Source organism: Ambystoma mexicanum, chromosome 6q, assembly GCF_040938575.1.
Source record: "Ambystoma mexicanum isolate Mex_15411 chromosome 6q, UKY_AmexF1_1, whole genome shotgun sequence".
NCBI lineage: Eukaryota > Metazoa > Chordata > Amphibia > Caudata > Ambystomatidae > Ambystoma > Ambystoma mexicanum.
The window spans coordinates 598,915,078-598,933,493 of NC_090937.1; the positions used below are offsets into that span (position 1 = coordinate 598,915,078).

At 45.0% G+C, this 18,416-nt stretch overlaps 1 protein-coding gene across 3 annotated transcripts in view; it reads left to right on the forward strand.

Moving 5' to 3' along the window:
- NDST4 (N-deacetylase and N-sulfotransferase 4) overlaps nucleotides 1–18,416 on the forward strand; it is a 2,547,020-nt gene that overhangs the window by 2,413,698 nt on the left and 114,906 nt on the right. For all 3 annotated transcript variants that reach the window (XM_069631065.1, XM_069631066.1, XM_069631067.1), the window contains one exon: nucleotides 6,908–7,376. In XM_069631065.1, the coding sequence (XP_069487166.1) occupies nucleotides 6,908–7,027 (120 nt within the window). In that variant the 3' untranslated portion in view covers nucleotides 7,028–7,376. The remainder of the gene's footprint in view (nucleotides 1–6,907; nucleotides 7,377–18,416) is intronic.

Here is an 18,416-nt window from a genome sequence, read left to right on the forward strand (position 1 = left end):
CATTAGATGGTAGAGGGGGACAATAAAGAGACAAGTATAAAAAATCAAAAAAATGGACCCTGCACTGACAGTTCAGACCCACGTTAGTGGGATAGAACTGATGCCGGAGAGATACAGTTGAGATGGCGGCACACTTCTGTGTGTGCCACTGAAAAGGTAAGTGGGTAGGTGGGCGGGTATGGGGATGCGGGCACAGTGATGTATGTGATCACTGCACCAAGCCATAATGGAAGTTGTCTTTTTGAAAGTCATCATTATGGGCAGCATAGTGATCACTTAGATCCGTTGGACTGTGCCATATACGTTGGTCAGCACACACTGGTTGCTGATGCCTTGCCCGAAAAATTAGCTATCACTATAAAGAGAAGGGAAACCCTGACACGAACCACAAGGCTGGTGTCTGGTTATATCTATGCTCAATACCCTGTATCCTCAAGCAATTCAGAATCTTCTTGCTGTTTTACTCTTGCACTTTTGCACTCCAAGCCAGGAGCTTCTTATTCCAGCAGGCTAGATTGTGTCATGCTCACATTTCAGAAGAACGAACATTGGGATACTTTGTTTTTCTCATTTTTCCTGGTTTATTTTAGACTTTTTCCTCCACAAAGGATATTTGACTGCCAACATTGCCAGAACACCAGCAATGGTGGTTGAACCAAACCAGCATGATACCTTAATGATGACTCCAGAACATGTCTGCACCACAAGGCCAATGCCTGGCCCATCCTTGGTAAAAGAAGCCAGCAGGTCAATGTGTCTGTTTACTGGCTGCCCCTCCCCCTGTTTGCTGCATCTTCAAATCAAGCTGGCAAAGCGTGATATTCCTCCACTAGCAACACTGGCACCTGCCAGGCACCGGCCACCACTGTGGGTGATAGAGGTTTTCCATGAAGTTGCACCAGGGAGCCACAGTTCCAAATCAATGTCAGCTTAGGCTGATAACAATATAGCGAAAAATAACACACACACTTTCAAGAGAAGTACCCCTCTCCCCTTCTAGCACTCTATTCCTGTGAGGACGTGTGTGCCAATGAAGGACAATGCCTTCAGGTGAAAGAACCATGTGAGGGGCGACCAAAGAACTAAGAGGAAAGGCACCAAACAGATTCTCAGCGTTACCCCTTCAAGTATGTGATAAAGGCTGAAGTGGCAGCGGAAGCATCTTGGACTAATCCACTGCCCAAGCTCGAATTACTTTCTGACAGGTCAAAGTTGCCAACACAACCATGCTTGATATCTTTATACATAACATTGACAAAAGAAACACAAACAACAAATTAGCTGCAATCACCATGCTGAAAGCATCTCCACTAAGACAGAGAAACATTATTGAGTGTTTTCAATCTGTCATAAGCTGTCAATAAAACTGGTCTGCAACAAGTGGGCAAATCTACCCCATCGTACCCATGTCTTTACAGGTGCAAAGCAGAGGAAACAAATGCCCAATTGGCTTCCACGTGCCAAATCCCCAAACAGGATCTTCGCTCAACTGAGCATCCGGGTTGGCATACTATGATTTCGTCCCCTTTCTACTACTTCACATTCTCATTTTGGGTTTCATCTGCTCCGTCCATGTTCAGATCATTTGTAACCAGAGCATAAAGCGTCCTTCTCTCCCCCACACCACAACCATGAGTGTTCTTGCACCCTTCATTGCCCCCTCTGCCGCATATTACCCGAGTACCACTGTAAGAGCACTACTGTCTTCTGGGAAAGTATTCACTGCCTGGGCTCTTTACTTTCTCCTTTCCCTCCTGATATGCATGGATTCATGTGGATAGCAGAGTGTGGCAATGTTAGTGAGGGGCACTGTCAGGGGATACCCCGAGGAGCATTTGGAGCATCAAATAGTCTGTAGCCATGTAGACGTCATTGTAAAGGTGTTTCTCGCAGCAAAGTGACTAGTTGAGATTGTCAGGAAACAATCGCAGTAGGGCAAAAACATAGGGTAGACCCGAGCAGGGGAACAGAAAGGAGCAAGTCACAGTGCGGTTCACCTTGGCTCTTCTTGCAGTGATGAAGCACCCAGTAGCAGATCTAAGTAGTGGAACACCTCAGATTCAAAACACAGCACCACAACCCTAACTCTGGGGGGATGGGGTCTGTCCAGTTAAGTCTCAGTAGTATTCTTGCTACTGTGTTCTGGACCCTTTGCAGTTTCTGCAATTATGCAACCTCAGAAGCCAAGGTCTATGGTGTCAGTGGCATAATCAACTATTAATCGAACCAGTGCTCTGGCTGCAGTCGTTCACTGTGGGAAAGGGAGGCAGGGCATTATCCATCAGACTGAGCACAGGTGGTAGGTAACACATTTCCTACACTTGCCAATGATTTGTGGTTCCAGGAGTGCTCCGATGCCCATCCGAATTCCAAGGTCCTTGAACACTTTGGATGTCTCTGGGCAGGTACCCATGTCTGTAGGCCGTAGGATTGTGGTGAACCTTACCAGAGCACATAGACATTCCCATTTTGTTTAGGTGGATTCGCGAGGGAAGCATCTTGTGAGTTCCGTGCCTGTGTCTTTGTTGGATGGGACCATTGGTGTTTGTTTATCGGATGTTTGCCATCTATATTGAATTATACGACAATACCGACATTGCAGCAGTCTCTCATGCATTACATAATTATACATAGGATTCAGACATGCCCCCGGTTAAAAAGACATATAGGCTTCACTACATATTTTGCAAATTAAAAACATTCGAACATGCCAAAATGGGGATGTAAGGACACATAGCGAAGTGTGAAAGGTGCTCTGCAGGATCTCAATGGGGACGTTAAAAGTAAAGTGCCTAGCAGAGAAAATAACTCAAAGATTTCTCAGCACTATGGTATGCCTCCCAGAGCCATCACTCACTGCTTATACTGTAAGTACAACCTGGTTCATGATATATTATTTTTGAAGATTATACATTCATTTTCTGTTTTTTTGCGCCCGTATATGTGCATAACATGTGATAACGTGTGATTTAATGTTTTGGGAAGCCTAGTTGTTTGTAGCCATCTGACTCACTCACTAGTTTACTTTTCAGTATATGGCTCTGACATTAGACACATCTATACTTGTTGGCCTTTTCCTGGCATTGTGTTGTGTAAATACATAGCTATCATTTCCTGGTGTTTTTACTGAATATCGGTTATTTACTAGTAGTTTGGCTTACTAGAGGCCATATTATAAAAGAGGGTTGGCAGAGACTGATCGGTGGAGGGGCATTACCAGAGCTGGGACTTGTGAGCCTATAAGGGAAGCCTGACTCTGCTAAGGGATTGGTGGGTCAGCAAGCACCACATTTACACATGGATGTACCCCCATGCTAATTCTATGACACCTGAGGGTTCTGTTATCTATGCATGCCGAACGGAATCAGGTAATACTGAACCACTGGCAAAGGGTGAAAACCTATGAGTTTAAGGCAAGTTTTTATCTGGTTAAAAGGTTGGCAGTCATTCAGTGACACCTACTCAGTCTGAGCCTGTGTCTCCCAGGCAAATGTTTGCTACCCAGGTTTGCCATCAATCGATGGTCAATATGTAAGTGTTATTGCCCATTCCTACTGGCAATCAGGGCTTTTATGCAGCCAGACGCTAGACCTATGAGCCCAATAGCCTAGCAAATATAATTGCCATTACTGCCCATGTGGCAATGTTCACTGATGCTATTATCACCTGGCACCAGGCTGGGTGGTAGTTTTCATCCTATATGTAAACAAAAAAGGCTTAAGGCCACTCCAAGATGGACACTGAGCAATGGTCGGTCAGAGGACTCGGGGAAATTGTCCTTTCTTTGTTTTGCGAGCAGCCTCTGTGATTGGGAGCACAGCGGTGGATCCACAGAAGGAAGTAGCACTAGCAGCAGAAAGAGCCAAGGCGATGATGAGGCTGTTGGGGTGAGTGAGTTGGTAACTAAGAACTGAGCAAAGGAAGGGGATGTGCAGATCAGAGGGGTTTATGGGCGCCTGAGAGACACACCAGTACATATTTGCAAGAAAGTCTGCATGCTGAATGGCACTTAGTATTCTGTTGGCACACGCCCTCCCCCCCATCCCCCCATGCTAATGTGTAAACTAGCCCTGCCAATCGAAGTTCTTGGGGAGATCATTGATAAAAGGCTCATACTAGGATAGCGTGGCCCAAATATGCAGGTTTACTCGTGCATGTGAGAATGCTGCTTCAGAGCAGATGTCCTAGCTAGCTACTGGGTCTGGGAACCGAGTAATGCTCGGGCAAGGCAAGTTTTGCCAGAACCGTGTTCCTTCTTGTTCCTGCCCATTTCCTGCGCTGCTTTAAAGCACTTGATATTTACTTGTAGCATCCCAGAAGGTTTCCGTTTGTTGTGTTATCTTTCATTAGTGTATATTCTTGGAGCCTCAGTGCACCTTGTTAAGCATCACACTGCCCTCTGCTAGAATTAATTGATTAAACCCAAATTAGTCTGTGTGTTCTAACACGAACTTAATGAAATAACTTACATGCCAGAAAATGACGAGTCTCGGAGATGTCGAAGTGTCCATGATGGATATACCATGTTACCAGTAGGTGGCGTACAAGTAGTGCAATGCATGTATTTATCTGCTCAATATAACACCGCACATTGGCATACAAATGAAACATTCATGAAACAGCCTAGATGGTGCACAGGCATTGACAGAAGTAAGGCCAAGTCAATCTATTTATTTTGATACTTCGGCCCTCATTTCAGGCTTGGAGGATTTTGTCCTGCCATTACCACTTGGGGTAATAACAGTTACTGCATGAGGTAACATTGGCTCTCAGCCTGATTATGAAAAACAAACCTGCTTTCTGAAAAGGATGGTATTATTGAAAATCCGCATTCTTTTCTCCAAATTCATGTATTTGACGCTGAACATGGTGCGTATACAGTAGCGGATCCTACCACTAATGCGCACTTTTCCATATGCAGAAAGGTGTCATTTACGTCGTTCTCTGCATTCTATTGCTAAAAGGGTGAGACACTGGGCATCAAGGACGTCTCCATTAAGACATGTTTCCCTGCAGTGAAGGGATGTCCTTGAGTGTCACATCCCTGCAGTAAACATTGTTACCAGTGTTATTATGAGGTTGTTTACCTTATAACAGAACAGTTCTGGATGGTGAAGCAGAAGTGGCTTGTTCACTACATTTCTTCCATAAAATATTAGAATTTTCATTTTTGCATCCTCCGAATTTTTCTTTCCTTTGAGATTGTCCTTACTGAGATAATTAACGCTAAATTTAAGACTGTGTTTCCGTGACACAACCATAAATTGGGAGTTCCGTTACGGGCTGACATGTACCCCAGAAGACAGCCAGGCTCACCTTATGTAGTTGTCTATGAATACTTCTGAAATAATAATTTGAAAGGCTGCAGACAGTTTTAAACATATTTACAGTAAGACATGAGTAACATAAAAGAGTGTCAGGAATACCTTTGTTTATATCACATGATCTACTTTTAGAAGGCCTTCGTCGCAAATTGGAGTTCCTTCCTGAGAGAGTCTATTGGGTGGTAGAGGCAGCAACCTTAGTGTGCTAGACAGCGTGAAAAGTATTCCATGCATCTAAGAAGGTATGCTCTTGCCTCAGAAACTGACATCATAAAACTTGCCCATGGTGGTAGAAGGGCATTCTCTGACTACTGTGACGAATCCCGAGATGTCATCACTTCTCCCCGAGGGGGAGCCCCTTCCCATGAGGCCACGGGGTGAGACCGCTCCCTGATAGTCCCCCTGGGCGTCGCACTCAGCAGGAGGATCTCAAGGGAAGAGACCTCCCCTCTTGGGACAAAGGAGAACATCTCAGGAGAACGCAATATGACAACCCTCCACACACCCTATACACCTTCCTTCCTTGTATTCCTGTAAGCCCAAAAACATTATAACTACTGAGACAAGGAAGAGCAAGGACTACCTAACAATTACTGGGACGATGTGGAGGTGCGGAACAAGGAAGAGCAATGCTGAGAACTTGAATGAACAGTCTAGTCTTATATGTCCGCTTACGATGAAAACGAAAGAAGGACTTACTATGTTGTCATGCCGGCTGTCAAGTTAGCTCCTGAGCAACAGCAGGCGTGAAATTTGTGAGGCATGGGAGCAGAAAGATGGTGGAGACTGCAGAGCAAAAGAAGCTGGTGAGGGGCAGAAGGCAGCTCTCCAGGACTGGACGTTGGTCGGTCCTTTGACCGTGAGGCCAGGCATAGGTAAAGGCTCCATAAGACGGTGGACCATGGAGTCCCAGAGCCATAATTACATTGCAGTCAGCCACGGGTCGCAGACTGCAGAGGACGAACAAACGGCCAACTCCAGTCCCCAGATCAGCCACCGCTGTCTGCAGGAGTTCCTAAAGGTAACAGGGTGACGGTCGGGCCGGCTGGGATTTAGGGAGGATAGAGGGGCCCATTCCTTATGCCACAAGGGTTGTGAGACAAAGGAAGAGGCCAAGAAGGATCTGGGGACTAACAAGAAGTTGTGAAAGTTACACACATGTACTCAAAGAGGGGACCAATGGGGTCTGGGATCCTGAAGAGAGAATTGTGAAGATTGGAGGGAATCTCCCTCTGGCTGGAGGGTCGAGGAGTCTGTATCAGTAGAATCTGTACCTGAATAAAGATACCTGAGGAAGTGAGATACACACCCAGAAAGGGCTTTGCGTTTCTGACAAAGGGAATACATGCCCTAAAATGTGCTGTAGGCCCAAAACAGTGACATTGGTACATCATGAAATATAATACATGCCTGAGAAATTGCCCCTGAGGAACAGTATTATGTGTCTAATGTGCCTGTTAAGGTGTACAGTTTGCCTGAGGAATTATATAAAGTATCTGGGTTACTTAAGAAGTTCCTGGGTGCATCACATTGCGAATACAACGTGTAACCAGTCTGTATTATTGTTTTTATTCTCATTTCAGTCAAAATCCTTCCTTTCAAACTATTACCGAGATCACAATGTGCAGCTCTCCAAACTGCTGCACCGCCTGGGAGAGCCTTTGCCATCATGGCTGCGACAAGAGCTCCAGAAAGTGAGATAGCCCCAGGTTCAAAGAAGCAGGCTGTGACCACCACGAATGCACCCACACTTTAAAGTCAAACGCGTAAAAACCTTTATGCAAGCCCACTTTGGATGTCAGAAGACGACTCTGCAAATCACTCCTGGAACTATGCACGTGCTGACAATGACTGGAAACCGTCTACCACCCCCCCGGGCTCTGTAAGAACTGGTCACAGGACAAGACACTTCAGGCTACGCAGGTTCCTCCATTAATAAAAAACTATCAAAATCTTTGCCCCAGGCTCGGAATACCCATCATCGACAAACACACGCAATGCAACAGTAAGAGCGAGAACAGAGGTCAAAAAGAGCTGCTTGCGGATGCTCAGGTGGGTAGAAAAGCAATGACATCCTCCAAATTGAATGTGTTGTTTATTTGAGTGTCATGTCTACAGTATTTGGAAAAACTGATTGTGTTATCACTGAGAACCTAAAACCAGGGTCATCTGAAGCACTTTTGGGGCCTTGAGCACAGACATCTTTGAGGCCCCCCTCTGCTAAAGCAAAGGATTTAAGTGATCAAGAATATCTGCCCCGCCACCCTGCCCCGCCCCCCCGCCGCAATCACATGCATTATGTACTGCCTCACAGCATTATAAATAAGGGTGTTTACTCCCTTTAAGTCCCCTTACCCTCTTCATTCTTGCTCAAATCAGAATGATAAACAAGTACAATTTGAAGGCCAACATAATCAGTATATGAAGAGGTTACTTGTGTTCTAGTATAGATTCAGGAGACTATATATCAGTAGAATCAAGGGAGGTATGCAGCCTGTAGTATTAATGCAGGACTGTATGTAAAAGGTGTGTGTAACCCAGAATAGACAGAGAACTCACATTTACTGCCCCACAGAATGCAAACGTGCTCAAGCATGAATAGAGGAGACCAATTGGTAGGAAGGAGAAAGCTAAGGTGTCTGTATCCAGACAAACTGCGATTGGAAGTGAAACATGGTTTTCAAATAGTGTTGCCATTAGAGATCAAAAGAATAAAGTGCCTGTGGTGTGCAATATAGCAATGCTCACTATTATAGTGGAAGCAACACTATAGCCAGTGAAACCATGAGTGAGGCTGTTTTGAAGATTATACCCTCAGAGGGCTAACAATTTAGAAAGGTTTAGGGACTGGCAATTTCGAGAGGCTAGGCAATACAAGATTAAATTAGATACACGGCATTACACACACTGGTTAAGGGGTGAATCTGGGATTTGTGGCAACTCTGCAATTTCTGCATTTGGACACTTTCATTACCAGTTCTTACCATGAACTAAAATAATCACATTTTATAAAACTGACTTGGAAAGTGCACCAGTCACATTACCAAACATGACCATTTAAAAAAAAAATATTATAGAAGGGTGTAACACAGAATGATTCTAGCTTAATTCTATCCATCACCAAGAGAAGTATATAAGTACCAGAATACCAATCAGTGTGATTTAACAGATTTAATCTGGGTTGGTCTTTTGTATTTTAAAACTTTACATAGTTCCAAAACACTGGCTTGTGAAATTGTCATTTATAAACGTGCAGAAAAACCTTTGACCTTTACAAAAATACAAACCGTTTTTTGTGACAAACGAGCAGACTTTAAAATATGCTTGCCCAAATCCTGCACCACCTGGTCCGCTCCCTTATGTCTACCACCCCTTCCACTCAAAAGGCCTACATAAGAGGAAAGATCAAGAAATGGGCTAAACGATGCCACCAGCATGCAAGGTGGCAAACTTCACAAAAGACAGTCCAGTATTGTACAAGATATTAGATGATTTGACCAGAATCACTGTATTGTCTGCTGGCAAAGCCAGGATACCAGCATGAATTCTTTGGTTCCATCCAAATGTGGATACATATTCATCTCTTGGACTAACATTTAATGTTCAATGTTGGAGGTGATTGCTTACGTTTTACAACACCCAATCTGAACAAACCAATTTCTAGAACTACACCATAAGGATGACATGTTTGTTTTTATAGCAACCCCTATCTGGTGCAGGTACATTGCTGATAATAGCACCTGTTGTGCTGCAGGACCCAGTACATATGCAGGCAGGATTATATACTTCAGACATAGGAAAGGCTCAGCCAGCCTTACAAGAATCTGCTATTCTAATCTTGTGTAGGAACACATTATCTCTGCAATGAGTGCTTAACAAACTGAGCTAACGTTTGAACCACTGTGGTCCTCAATTTACTAATATGTATTTCAAATTTGGCTATTGCACATGATCAACATAATTCCTGCAGGAAGGAAAGAATGCTACAGGAGTTGTACCACAAGGAACAAACACACAAACTATATATACCACAGTGAACACAGAAAGCATTACATGATGAATTGATCGAGGCAGAATGTACTTGGCAAAACAGACAGGCAATCATAGGTTTAGAGCCTCAGCACCATGACATAAAATATCCTGATGTGTGCTATTTAAGTCTGGTGAAGAAAGGAATCTTACTTCTTTAGATTAGGCAGCCTTGTGGGGCACCCTCCAAGGTGGGGGCACTGGGCAAGTGCCCCTTTTGCCCTCCCATAAAAACGTCTCTGCCTAAAACGAATACAAAACATTGACAAAAACACATGCTGCATAGACTTAGATAAGGTGAGAAACATACATTAGTACCCGGCGCGGCAAAAATAATTAAATACTTACCTGTGGTTGACTGTATTCGGAGCCTTACATGATGGTTACCCCGATCATCGCTCCCATCTCTGACAGCATTTTCGTTCCGGAATGGCTGCCATGGAAAGGGAGAAGGGACTACATGTAGTCCCTTCTCCCTGTTCCATGGCGACCATTTTCTTTGTTTACCATGGCCGCCATGGAAAGAGAAAATGGACTATGTTTTCCGTCCACGGTGGCCATTTTTTTAAACTACGCTCGGGCCTGTAACTATTGTCCCCGGGGGCATTGCCTTAGGCGCTAATGGCCCACCGTCGCGGGTCTTTTTGCCACAGTATATTTCAGCATGGAGTAAAAAAACAAGATTGTACTGGAGCCGAAATAATAGCAGATATCTTAACCAGCTGAAGCAATCAATAGCAGTATATATCTGTGGCCATTGTTTATCAGCATTGACAGTGTATCTTTGTGGACAGCCCTGATCAAATAGAATGTTTATGAGCAATCAACAGCCTCGTGCTAGGCCATAGCATCACAAGGTGAGTCCAACTCCTGAGACAGGCTCCCACTGGGCAAGCTTCAAACGGGTCGGACTGGGACAATAAATAGACCTGGTCACCCAAAAAATAAGTGGCCCACCGCTCACCTCAAAAAGTAGCCCACCCCTTGTCTCACGACCTTTGACCTCTGTTGACATCGCCGGAAGTGGTATCATTTGACCCCACCCCAAAGGAACATCCCGGGAAGCAATGAAACACGTCCTTTCACCCCTTGACAAAACAGGAAGTGGCATCAAATGGCATTGTTCCTAAATACACTACGAAAAATATGGTTACGATATCACTGTAAAGTGATATATATTTCATTCAAGAATGGATCACCATATGTATCATTAATATCTATCTGTATAGGCCCATATTACAAAATTACTGTGAATGCAAGCAGACGTCCAAGGCCAAATGATAATGTTATTGTATGGCATTTATGCTTAAGCTGTTTTTTATCGATCAAATATGTATACAATATCACCCAACCTGTGTTGGTACTCATTTATCGACCTAAGGAGGATGAAAGGCTTTTTGAAAGAAAAAAAAAAAATTCCCAATTTATTTTTTTCAAAACCGGCCCAGGCGTGGCCAGAAACCGGCCCACACCCCCCAGGGACGATTTTGGCCTGGCCACGGGCCAAAAGGCAAAGGGCCCAATCCGACCCTGGCTACAAATGCATCCACAAATATGATAGCTTATGTCCCTGGAAACCTCACCCACACTTCCACCTGTTCCTAGTCTTACTCACAGGTAGAACATATGTAGGCCCCTGGCTGTGGTAGGGTTTTTCTTAGCTAAACCATGTTTGCCGTAGTTGGTGTTGTAGTTTGATTTGAGGCCAGGCAGTGTAGGGAGCTGGAGCCATGAGATTCTGGTGGGGTTAGGCAGAGATGGAGAAAGGACTCAAAGTGTCTATGGGCTAGTATGGGGAGTATCACTGGGACTGGCAAGGCTGTATCTTTATTTTCCATGGATATCCGAAGCTGTGGAGAGTGGTGCAGCATCAGACTCTCATGCTAGTGCTAGTGTTAGTCCCCAAGATCACACACTCCTCCCCCCATGTTGATATTGTGGGCCAACCTCAGTTGGTTCTTGTTCCAGGCCTTTAGCTGCCACCAGAGCTTTCTCTACAAATGTAATCTGCTAAGGATTGAATTCCTGAGGACTTGCTTCCTTCCCCTCTTCTTCCCCCTTTACTCCTCTCCCTGTCCTTTCCACTCTTTTCCTTATTCTCTTTGTTCCTTCTTGCCCCCTCCTCTCCTCTTTCCCGCTTTCTATGTTCTTCCCCTTCGTACCACTCTCCAGTCTCTTGGCCAACATACCACTCAGCTTGTGCCTTCAGCTTCTGAAGTTTGAAGTTTTGTTTATTTGTAAAGCGCACCAGGCCCATGGGCAACCGGGCGCATAATCTTAAATACAGGTTACAGCAAAGTATATACAAAGGGCCAGATTTGCTGGTAGTACATAAATACAGAGTACAAGTAGTGAACAATACAGTGAGGCATATATACACAGATAAGATATATTTCAGGTAAGGGACCGGCTAGCAGGGAACCTTATGCTATCTGGGTGAACAGCCAAGCTTTGGCGTTGTTCTTGAACATTAGGAAGGAAGGTTCGGTTCTTATGTGCGTTGGCAAAGTATTCCACAGTTTGGAAGCTAGGACAGGGAAACTCACGCCACCCGCTTTTTGGAGTTTGAATCTAGGCAGGGTTAGGCTGTGAACATGGGCTGACCTAGTGGGTTGGGATGAGGAGTGAAGTGCAAGACGCGATGTGTGGTAAGGCGGGGCATCATTGTTCAGGCATTTGTGGGTCAGGGCTAGCGTTTTCAAGGTAATTCTTTGTTTTACCGGGAGCCAGCGTAGGTCAGATCTAAATGTAGAGATATGGGACCGTCTAGGGATATTTAGAGCTGCCCTTATGGCATTATTCTGAATAGTTTGAAGTTTGTTGATGTTAGTCTGACTGGTCCCTAGGTAGAGCGCGCTACAGTAATCTATTTTGGACATGATGAGTGTTCTGGCCAATGTGGTGCAGTTGTGAGTGTTCAGAAATGGTCTGCAGGCGGTAATGAGTTTACATGTGTAGGCGGAGGCCGACCTAACAGCATTTGTTTGTCTGTTCAGGGAGAGTGTGGAGTCCAGATAAACTCCTAATGTTTTGGTGTCTTTGGAGCTCTGGCTTGCTCTCCTTTCTCTCTCCTCCAACCTCTGTCTTAAGGGGTTTCCTTCTTCCGCTCCTCTCCTCCTCTTGCCTATATCTGCATTTCAGATTTCACTTCCAATTCCTCTCCGATCTCCTACCCTCCTGCTTTCTTTCCTCTTCTGAATCTGAGTCTCTTTCTTTCTTTCTTTCTTTCTTTCGTTCTTTCTTTCTTTCTTTCTTTCTTTCTTTCTTTCTTTCTTTCTTTCTTTCTTTCTTTCTTTCTTTCTTTCTTTCTTTCGTTTTTCTTTTTCTTTTTCTTTCTTTCTTTCTTTCTTTCTTTCTTTCTTTCCTTCTTTCTTTCTTCTTTCTTTCTTTCTTTCTTTCTTTCTCTCGTTCTCTCTTTTCTTTCCCTTTCCCTAATCACCTCTGTTTTCTTTTTCATCCACCACTGCTCTTCTCCTTCCCACATTGGTGCTACTTTATTCCACCTCTGCTATCCTATCTTCCCCTATACTCTCTTCCAATCCTCTCACTCTGTTTATTTCTCCTCACCTTCACTTGTTCTTCACTTCCACTGCTCTTTCGTGCACCTCCATTCATCTTTCCCCCATCTCCGTTCTTTTCTCAAACTTCTTAGCGCCTATCTCAACCTCCTCCACTTTGCTTCCTCTCTGCATTTGCTCCTTACTGCACCACCATGCTCTAAACACCTCCTTGCTCTCTGTATTCCTTTCAGCCTCAGACCACGTTTATCCCTTAAGGGGATCGAATTTCTGCTCCTCAGTTAGATGAGTTTGCTCAGGTGTGTTGGTGGCATGAGCCGGGTATAAAAATGGTACGACAACAGATGTGACATGTGCAAATACTTGATTAGCGGTCCACCCAGTGGCTCCACTATTTGACGTATTTAAACACCCATCCACCATCTTTGTGTTGCAATCTCTGTGGTAAATGTCTAAATGTCAAGATTGGAACTGAGACTGGAGTCGCCCCTTCTCTATCACAATGCATTATTTTGATGTTCTGACAACTACATGGCCAGAAAAGTGAGCATTCGTAGGGGGCCTGAGCTCTCACTGCTACACAACCCATAGACTCCAATGGTGGTGGCTCCACAGGTCGCGTGTTCTTTGTCAGGCGTTTTACTAGATAGCTCATATGTATGCTGTCAAGGGCTTTTGAATGCATCATGGTGCAGCAAACAGAGAAGGCTGCAAATGGACTACAGAGCCCTTGGGCCTCCATCATGAACCAGGTGGCATCCCCCGGCCCTCTGGGTCACCAGTCCCATCCAGTAGCCAGTCCACTATGGGACCTCATCATAACCATCAGCTGTACATGGTAGGATGAGCAGGGACATGGTTCCAGGGGTGTTCTGACATGCTCCACAGAATTCCAGAGTCTTTGGAAATGCCAGTTGGCACACTCCAGGTACTCTGATGGTTTACAAACCCAGAGGGGACCTCTTCATGGAATGTATGCGAGTTAGCCTGATTTCTGTGTGTCTGCATCACGAGCTCCATGCAATTTCCATGTCCCATACCCAAACTCTTCCTCAGTTTATTTTTCAGCGCAGCCTACTTTCATGGAAGATAGATTTCTCGCAATTCTGAATGTTTTGCCAGATGTTTTTCCTCCTAGCTGTTGACTGGTCACTGCCACCATGCAAGAAGTCAGGACAACATACACCCAGCTCCCACATCTGGAATGAGAATACATGGAACAATGAGGCAATCTGCAGTAAATATTGAACACTTAGAAGGTTCCATCCCTGAGTTTGCGATAAAGGAGCTTGATCCTGACTGCATATCAACAGCAAAGTAAACCTCTGAAAGATGTAAGCAGGCATTAGCATGGTCACCCATGCTCTCTACTCACCTGTGGGGAGCAAGCTAAGAACAAGATAACGGAATCCACAAAAGCACCACACTAGCAAGATGTTTCACTCTTATAGGGAGTTTTGTATTAATCCCTTCTCCCCCGTGAGGCTAGGCAGGTGAGCCTGCTCCGTAATACCCTGCCTAGGGCTAGAGGCAAGTGGGACCTCAACGGGAGAGACTCCCCCTTAGTGGACAAGGACTCCCATTCCTGCGAGGAACTCCCTAAAACTGCACATACTGTGGCCTACATGGGATGTTTTAAAATACCCGAAACTGTGAAGTACCAATACTGGGACGAAGAAATTCTGAATAGATGTCTTTGTCTTATGAAAATAGAAATGTCCCTTTAAATCAGACTATCCAATCCACTGGAACAAGTGAGTGGATGAGAGAGAGACGCCTATGCAAGCCTGGGAAGGTCCCCAAGCTGTGTAACACCTGGAGAAGATGGAAACCAGGAAGCCTGCACATTTCAAACTCGAACAATGCAGAAAAGGACGTCAGAGCTACAGCAAACAGGAAACACAAGAAACTGACAGTGCAGGAGCCCAGTAGAAGGTGGTGGCGAGACCACGAAGGAGCATCCATGGTGGACAGTGGGTCCACGAACCATCACCGATACCACAGGCAAAAGAGGGTTATAGGGTGTCTGGTCATGTAGCAGTGCACCGACACACCACGAGGAAGCGAGAGAGTGTGAGGAAGGAGGCGCCAAAGAGAAGAAGGTGCCAGGGGTCCATGAACAGAACAAAGGCCCTGAGGAAGAGGGATCCAATGACATTCTCATTGAAGAATGAAAGTAACGTGCAGAACGCGAAGCATGGGAGGCCCCAAAGGAATCATTATGCCAAACAGGCAACTCGTCTCAGTAGAAGCTATAAAACAGAGTTAACCTGGACACAAATGAACTGCAATTGTTATGATTCAAGAGAAAGAAATCTTGAAAAGCTGATTAATGACAGAGAAGGCCAGTGGATAATAATACCCTGGGAAAAGGGAACAGTTACTCACTATTTTGTACAAGAAGAATATAATACCAAAGAGAAAGAAAGACGTGAACCAGAGTTTAGAGGAACTAGTCAATTGAGCCACATACAACGTCAAATAAACCACAACAAACTGAACTGTAATTACCCAGGAGGGAAAGCCCACCAGAGCAATAGTACCTTCCCAGGATACACTGAGATTGACAGCCAAGAACACAGATCCTATAAGAGATCCCCAAAAGGGATTACCAAGGAGGAGAGAAATCACAATAGCCCATTTAAAGAACTAAAGAGACTGATCCAAGAAGTCACAAGAAACTATTTGCGGATTGTGTATTAAAGAGAATCCTACAGACTGGTGCTATAAGAGCCGGTCAGATAGCTCAGCGAGTAGAACGCTCGCTTTGACATCCGTGCAGAGCCTGCCGACACAGGTTAGAATCCCGGCAGGGCCAAACTCAGCCTTTCATCCTTCTGAGGTCGATAAATGAACACCACACACCGTGGAAATAAGCAGCGCTCAGATGGCTGAGGGTTCGTAGCGCTATATAAATGCTAAAAAAAAAATGGGGTATACTCAGGAGAAGGCAGTCATTCTCCTACCTTAAGTTAGTTTTTATAGTAGTAGGGTCAGTAAGGGTAGCAGACGTATTTTTCTGGACGTTCAAGACTGACTGAAGAGCACCGTAGTCAGCAAAGTAGGTAGGGACCACCCATAGTGATAGGGAAAGTTAGTTTTTAATATTTTACTTTAATAAAATAACGCACACCATGTCCTCAGTGAGTCCGTTCCCTTCTTCTGACTCGCTGCAAAATACATACTTAAGTGCCAGTTAATATAGCAAAACATTTTTGAACAAACCCCACATCCATCTATGTTCCATATTTCATCTCAATGCAAGAAGGTGGGCATGGACAGCCTGGTCAGGTATGCCCCCAACTGGCTTCCTCTAGCATCACTTTCACCAGTCCTCACTCGGGAAATACCAACTCACCATAATTTATGGTCTGGACTGTGACTCCAAGTGCCCATTCCAGCCGGTATGAACCTTATTGCAGATTACCTCCGTAACCAGTAACGAACTCGATATCCCTTAGAAGGCAGTAAATTACTGGCCCTTTTAGACTTATAATGTCCTAGTAGTGCTGTTCTGAGACAGACCATAGGGAATGAGTGGCTTGAAACCACAACGTGCCACTCAATTATTTTACATACGTAGATAATTGTAAACTATGGGCAATTGCAATCTGCCTTGGGCCCATTTCCATAACTGAGTGCCAATCATCGGGCCCGATTCATATGGTACCAATCTGCCGACTTTCTCACTGTGATCGGTGATGCCGTGCACCCTCTACTCTCATATAGTTTCTTTTAATTAATCCCTTCTCTGGTAATGGTAGACTTCGTAGCATGAGCTAAATGCCCAACCCCCACTCTGATGCATGTGGCTGATGTTAAGGCTGTCATTCCAGAGTGTACCCTCTATCTGTCCTACGTTGTCCCGGTGGGCGTCGACCCTCAGCTCGGGTCCATGTCAGGCCAATGAGCCAGGGTGCATCATAAAGTATGGAGCAAGCCCAATATGTGCTCATCATCACTTGCACCGACGTTTCCCCTTCAGCACATTGTGGTGGTGTCCTGCTAGCACCTACATCATGAGTGAACTCATGACACACTCACTTTCTCTGTGCTAATCTTCTCTGCGACAGTGAGCGATGGGAGGTCACAGTGGTGAGCAATGCCCGACTTGAACGATTCTGCCCACAAAAAAGGGTGACAAAATCAGAGCTCCCACTGAAGACCCTCAGCAACAGTCATTGTTGTTCCATTCCCAATCTGAGTACCCCACCTAGGGCGTAGCCATCCTTGCCACTATTCCTGCCAAGAGGAACTCACATTTTCATGTTTCATTCACTCAAATGTCTCCTGATCCTACACCTGTATCACTAGGCAAAAGAGACACGCTTGGGCGTCAGCTCATGGTATTCATTTAGGGTGCACCAGCAGCGAGCAACACTCCTGCTTTAGGGACAGCGAAAAGATCTGTAGCTTGGGGCTTGGCCAACCTATGTACTTGTGTCACTCACGAAGCACTGGCTGGATGGTCTCTGATGCTTAGTGAGCTCCTCTTTTCCTGGCCTAGACCAGCAAACCTCAGCTTCTTCTCAAGCACTAACCTCAGGCTGGTGCATGCATCATGGCTCCCTGTAGTCTTAGACCTGCCACACCGCCACCTTCGCAGGTGGATGCTAGGGGCAGCAGCAGCAGGCAGGGACTTAACGTCGCCTCCATCTCTGTTTCTCTGTTTTTTTTTAACTAAAAACTCTCCTTTTCATTGGCTCAGCCCAGCCAGTAACATCCTGTCAGTCACGGGAGAGGCGACCTGCTCATTGTCCAGGCAGGTTCAACATTCCAAAGAGCCCTCTTTCTCAGCTTAGAAAACCATTAACAACAACTATTTCTAGCATGTTGTTTTACCATTTACGACATATAACCAACATATCATACACAGCAGTAGCCCACAACACATTTACAGACAGCCATCCTATCCTCATGAACAAACAGAGTACTTCCATAATGTAAAAGACGTGCCTGATTTATGAACTGTACTTGGGAACCCCGGGATGTTCTGGGTAACATCTGACACCAGGGTAACAAATGCACTACACAAGCCACTTGGAGCTCTAAGTTCCCAAAGGGGGCATCACACACACAATGCTGGTGTTCTCACTATGTTTAAAGGAACTATCAAGCATTTCAAGCGTACAGGGGATATATTTTAATTGTAGGCCATTACATGTCATAAAAGCTTCACTTAAAACAAAAAATATAAGGTACAGGTGGAGAGGTTTGAGCACATCTCATACGGCTTATCCCTGTTCTTCATATGTTCTGCCTATGCTGCAGGACAGTATGTAATATGATTTGTTGGGTATGGATGATGCTTTGTGCGTCTACTATGTGGTTTGCATCTAGAGCCACACAGTGGAGAAAGCCGAGAGGTAGAATTTGTTCTTTAGGCATATCAACGATGGCGGAAAAAAATGTGTGGGACGTAGTTCACTAAGATGCAGCGTATTGCATCGAGTGAGCCAAGATCGCAAATGTTGATGTATTATTTGCATAGTTGTCCCTCGCCTGTCACTTCAGACTTTAATTTGTGGGTGTATGCATAAAGCAG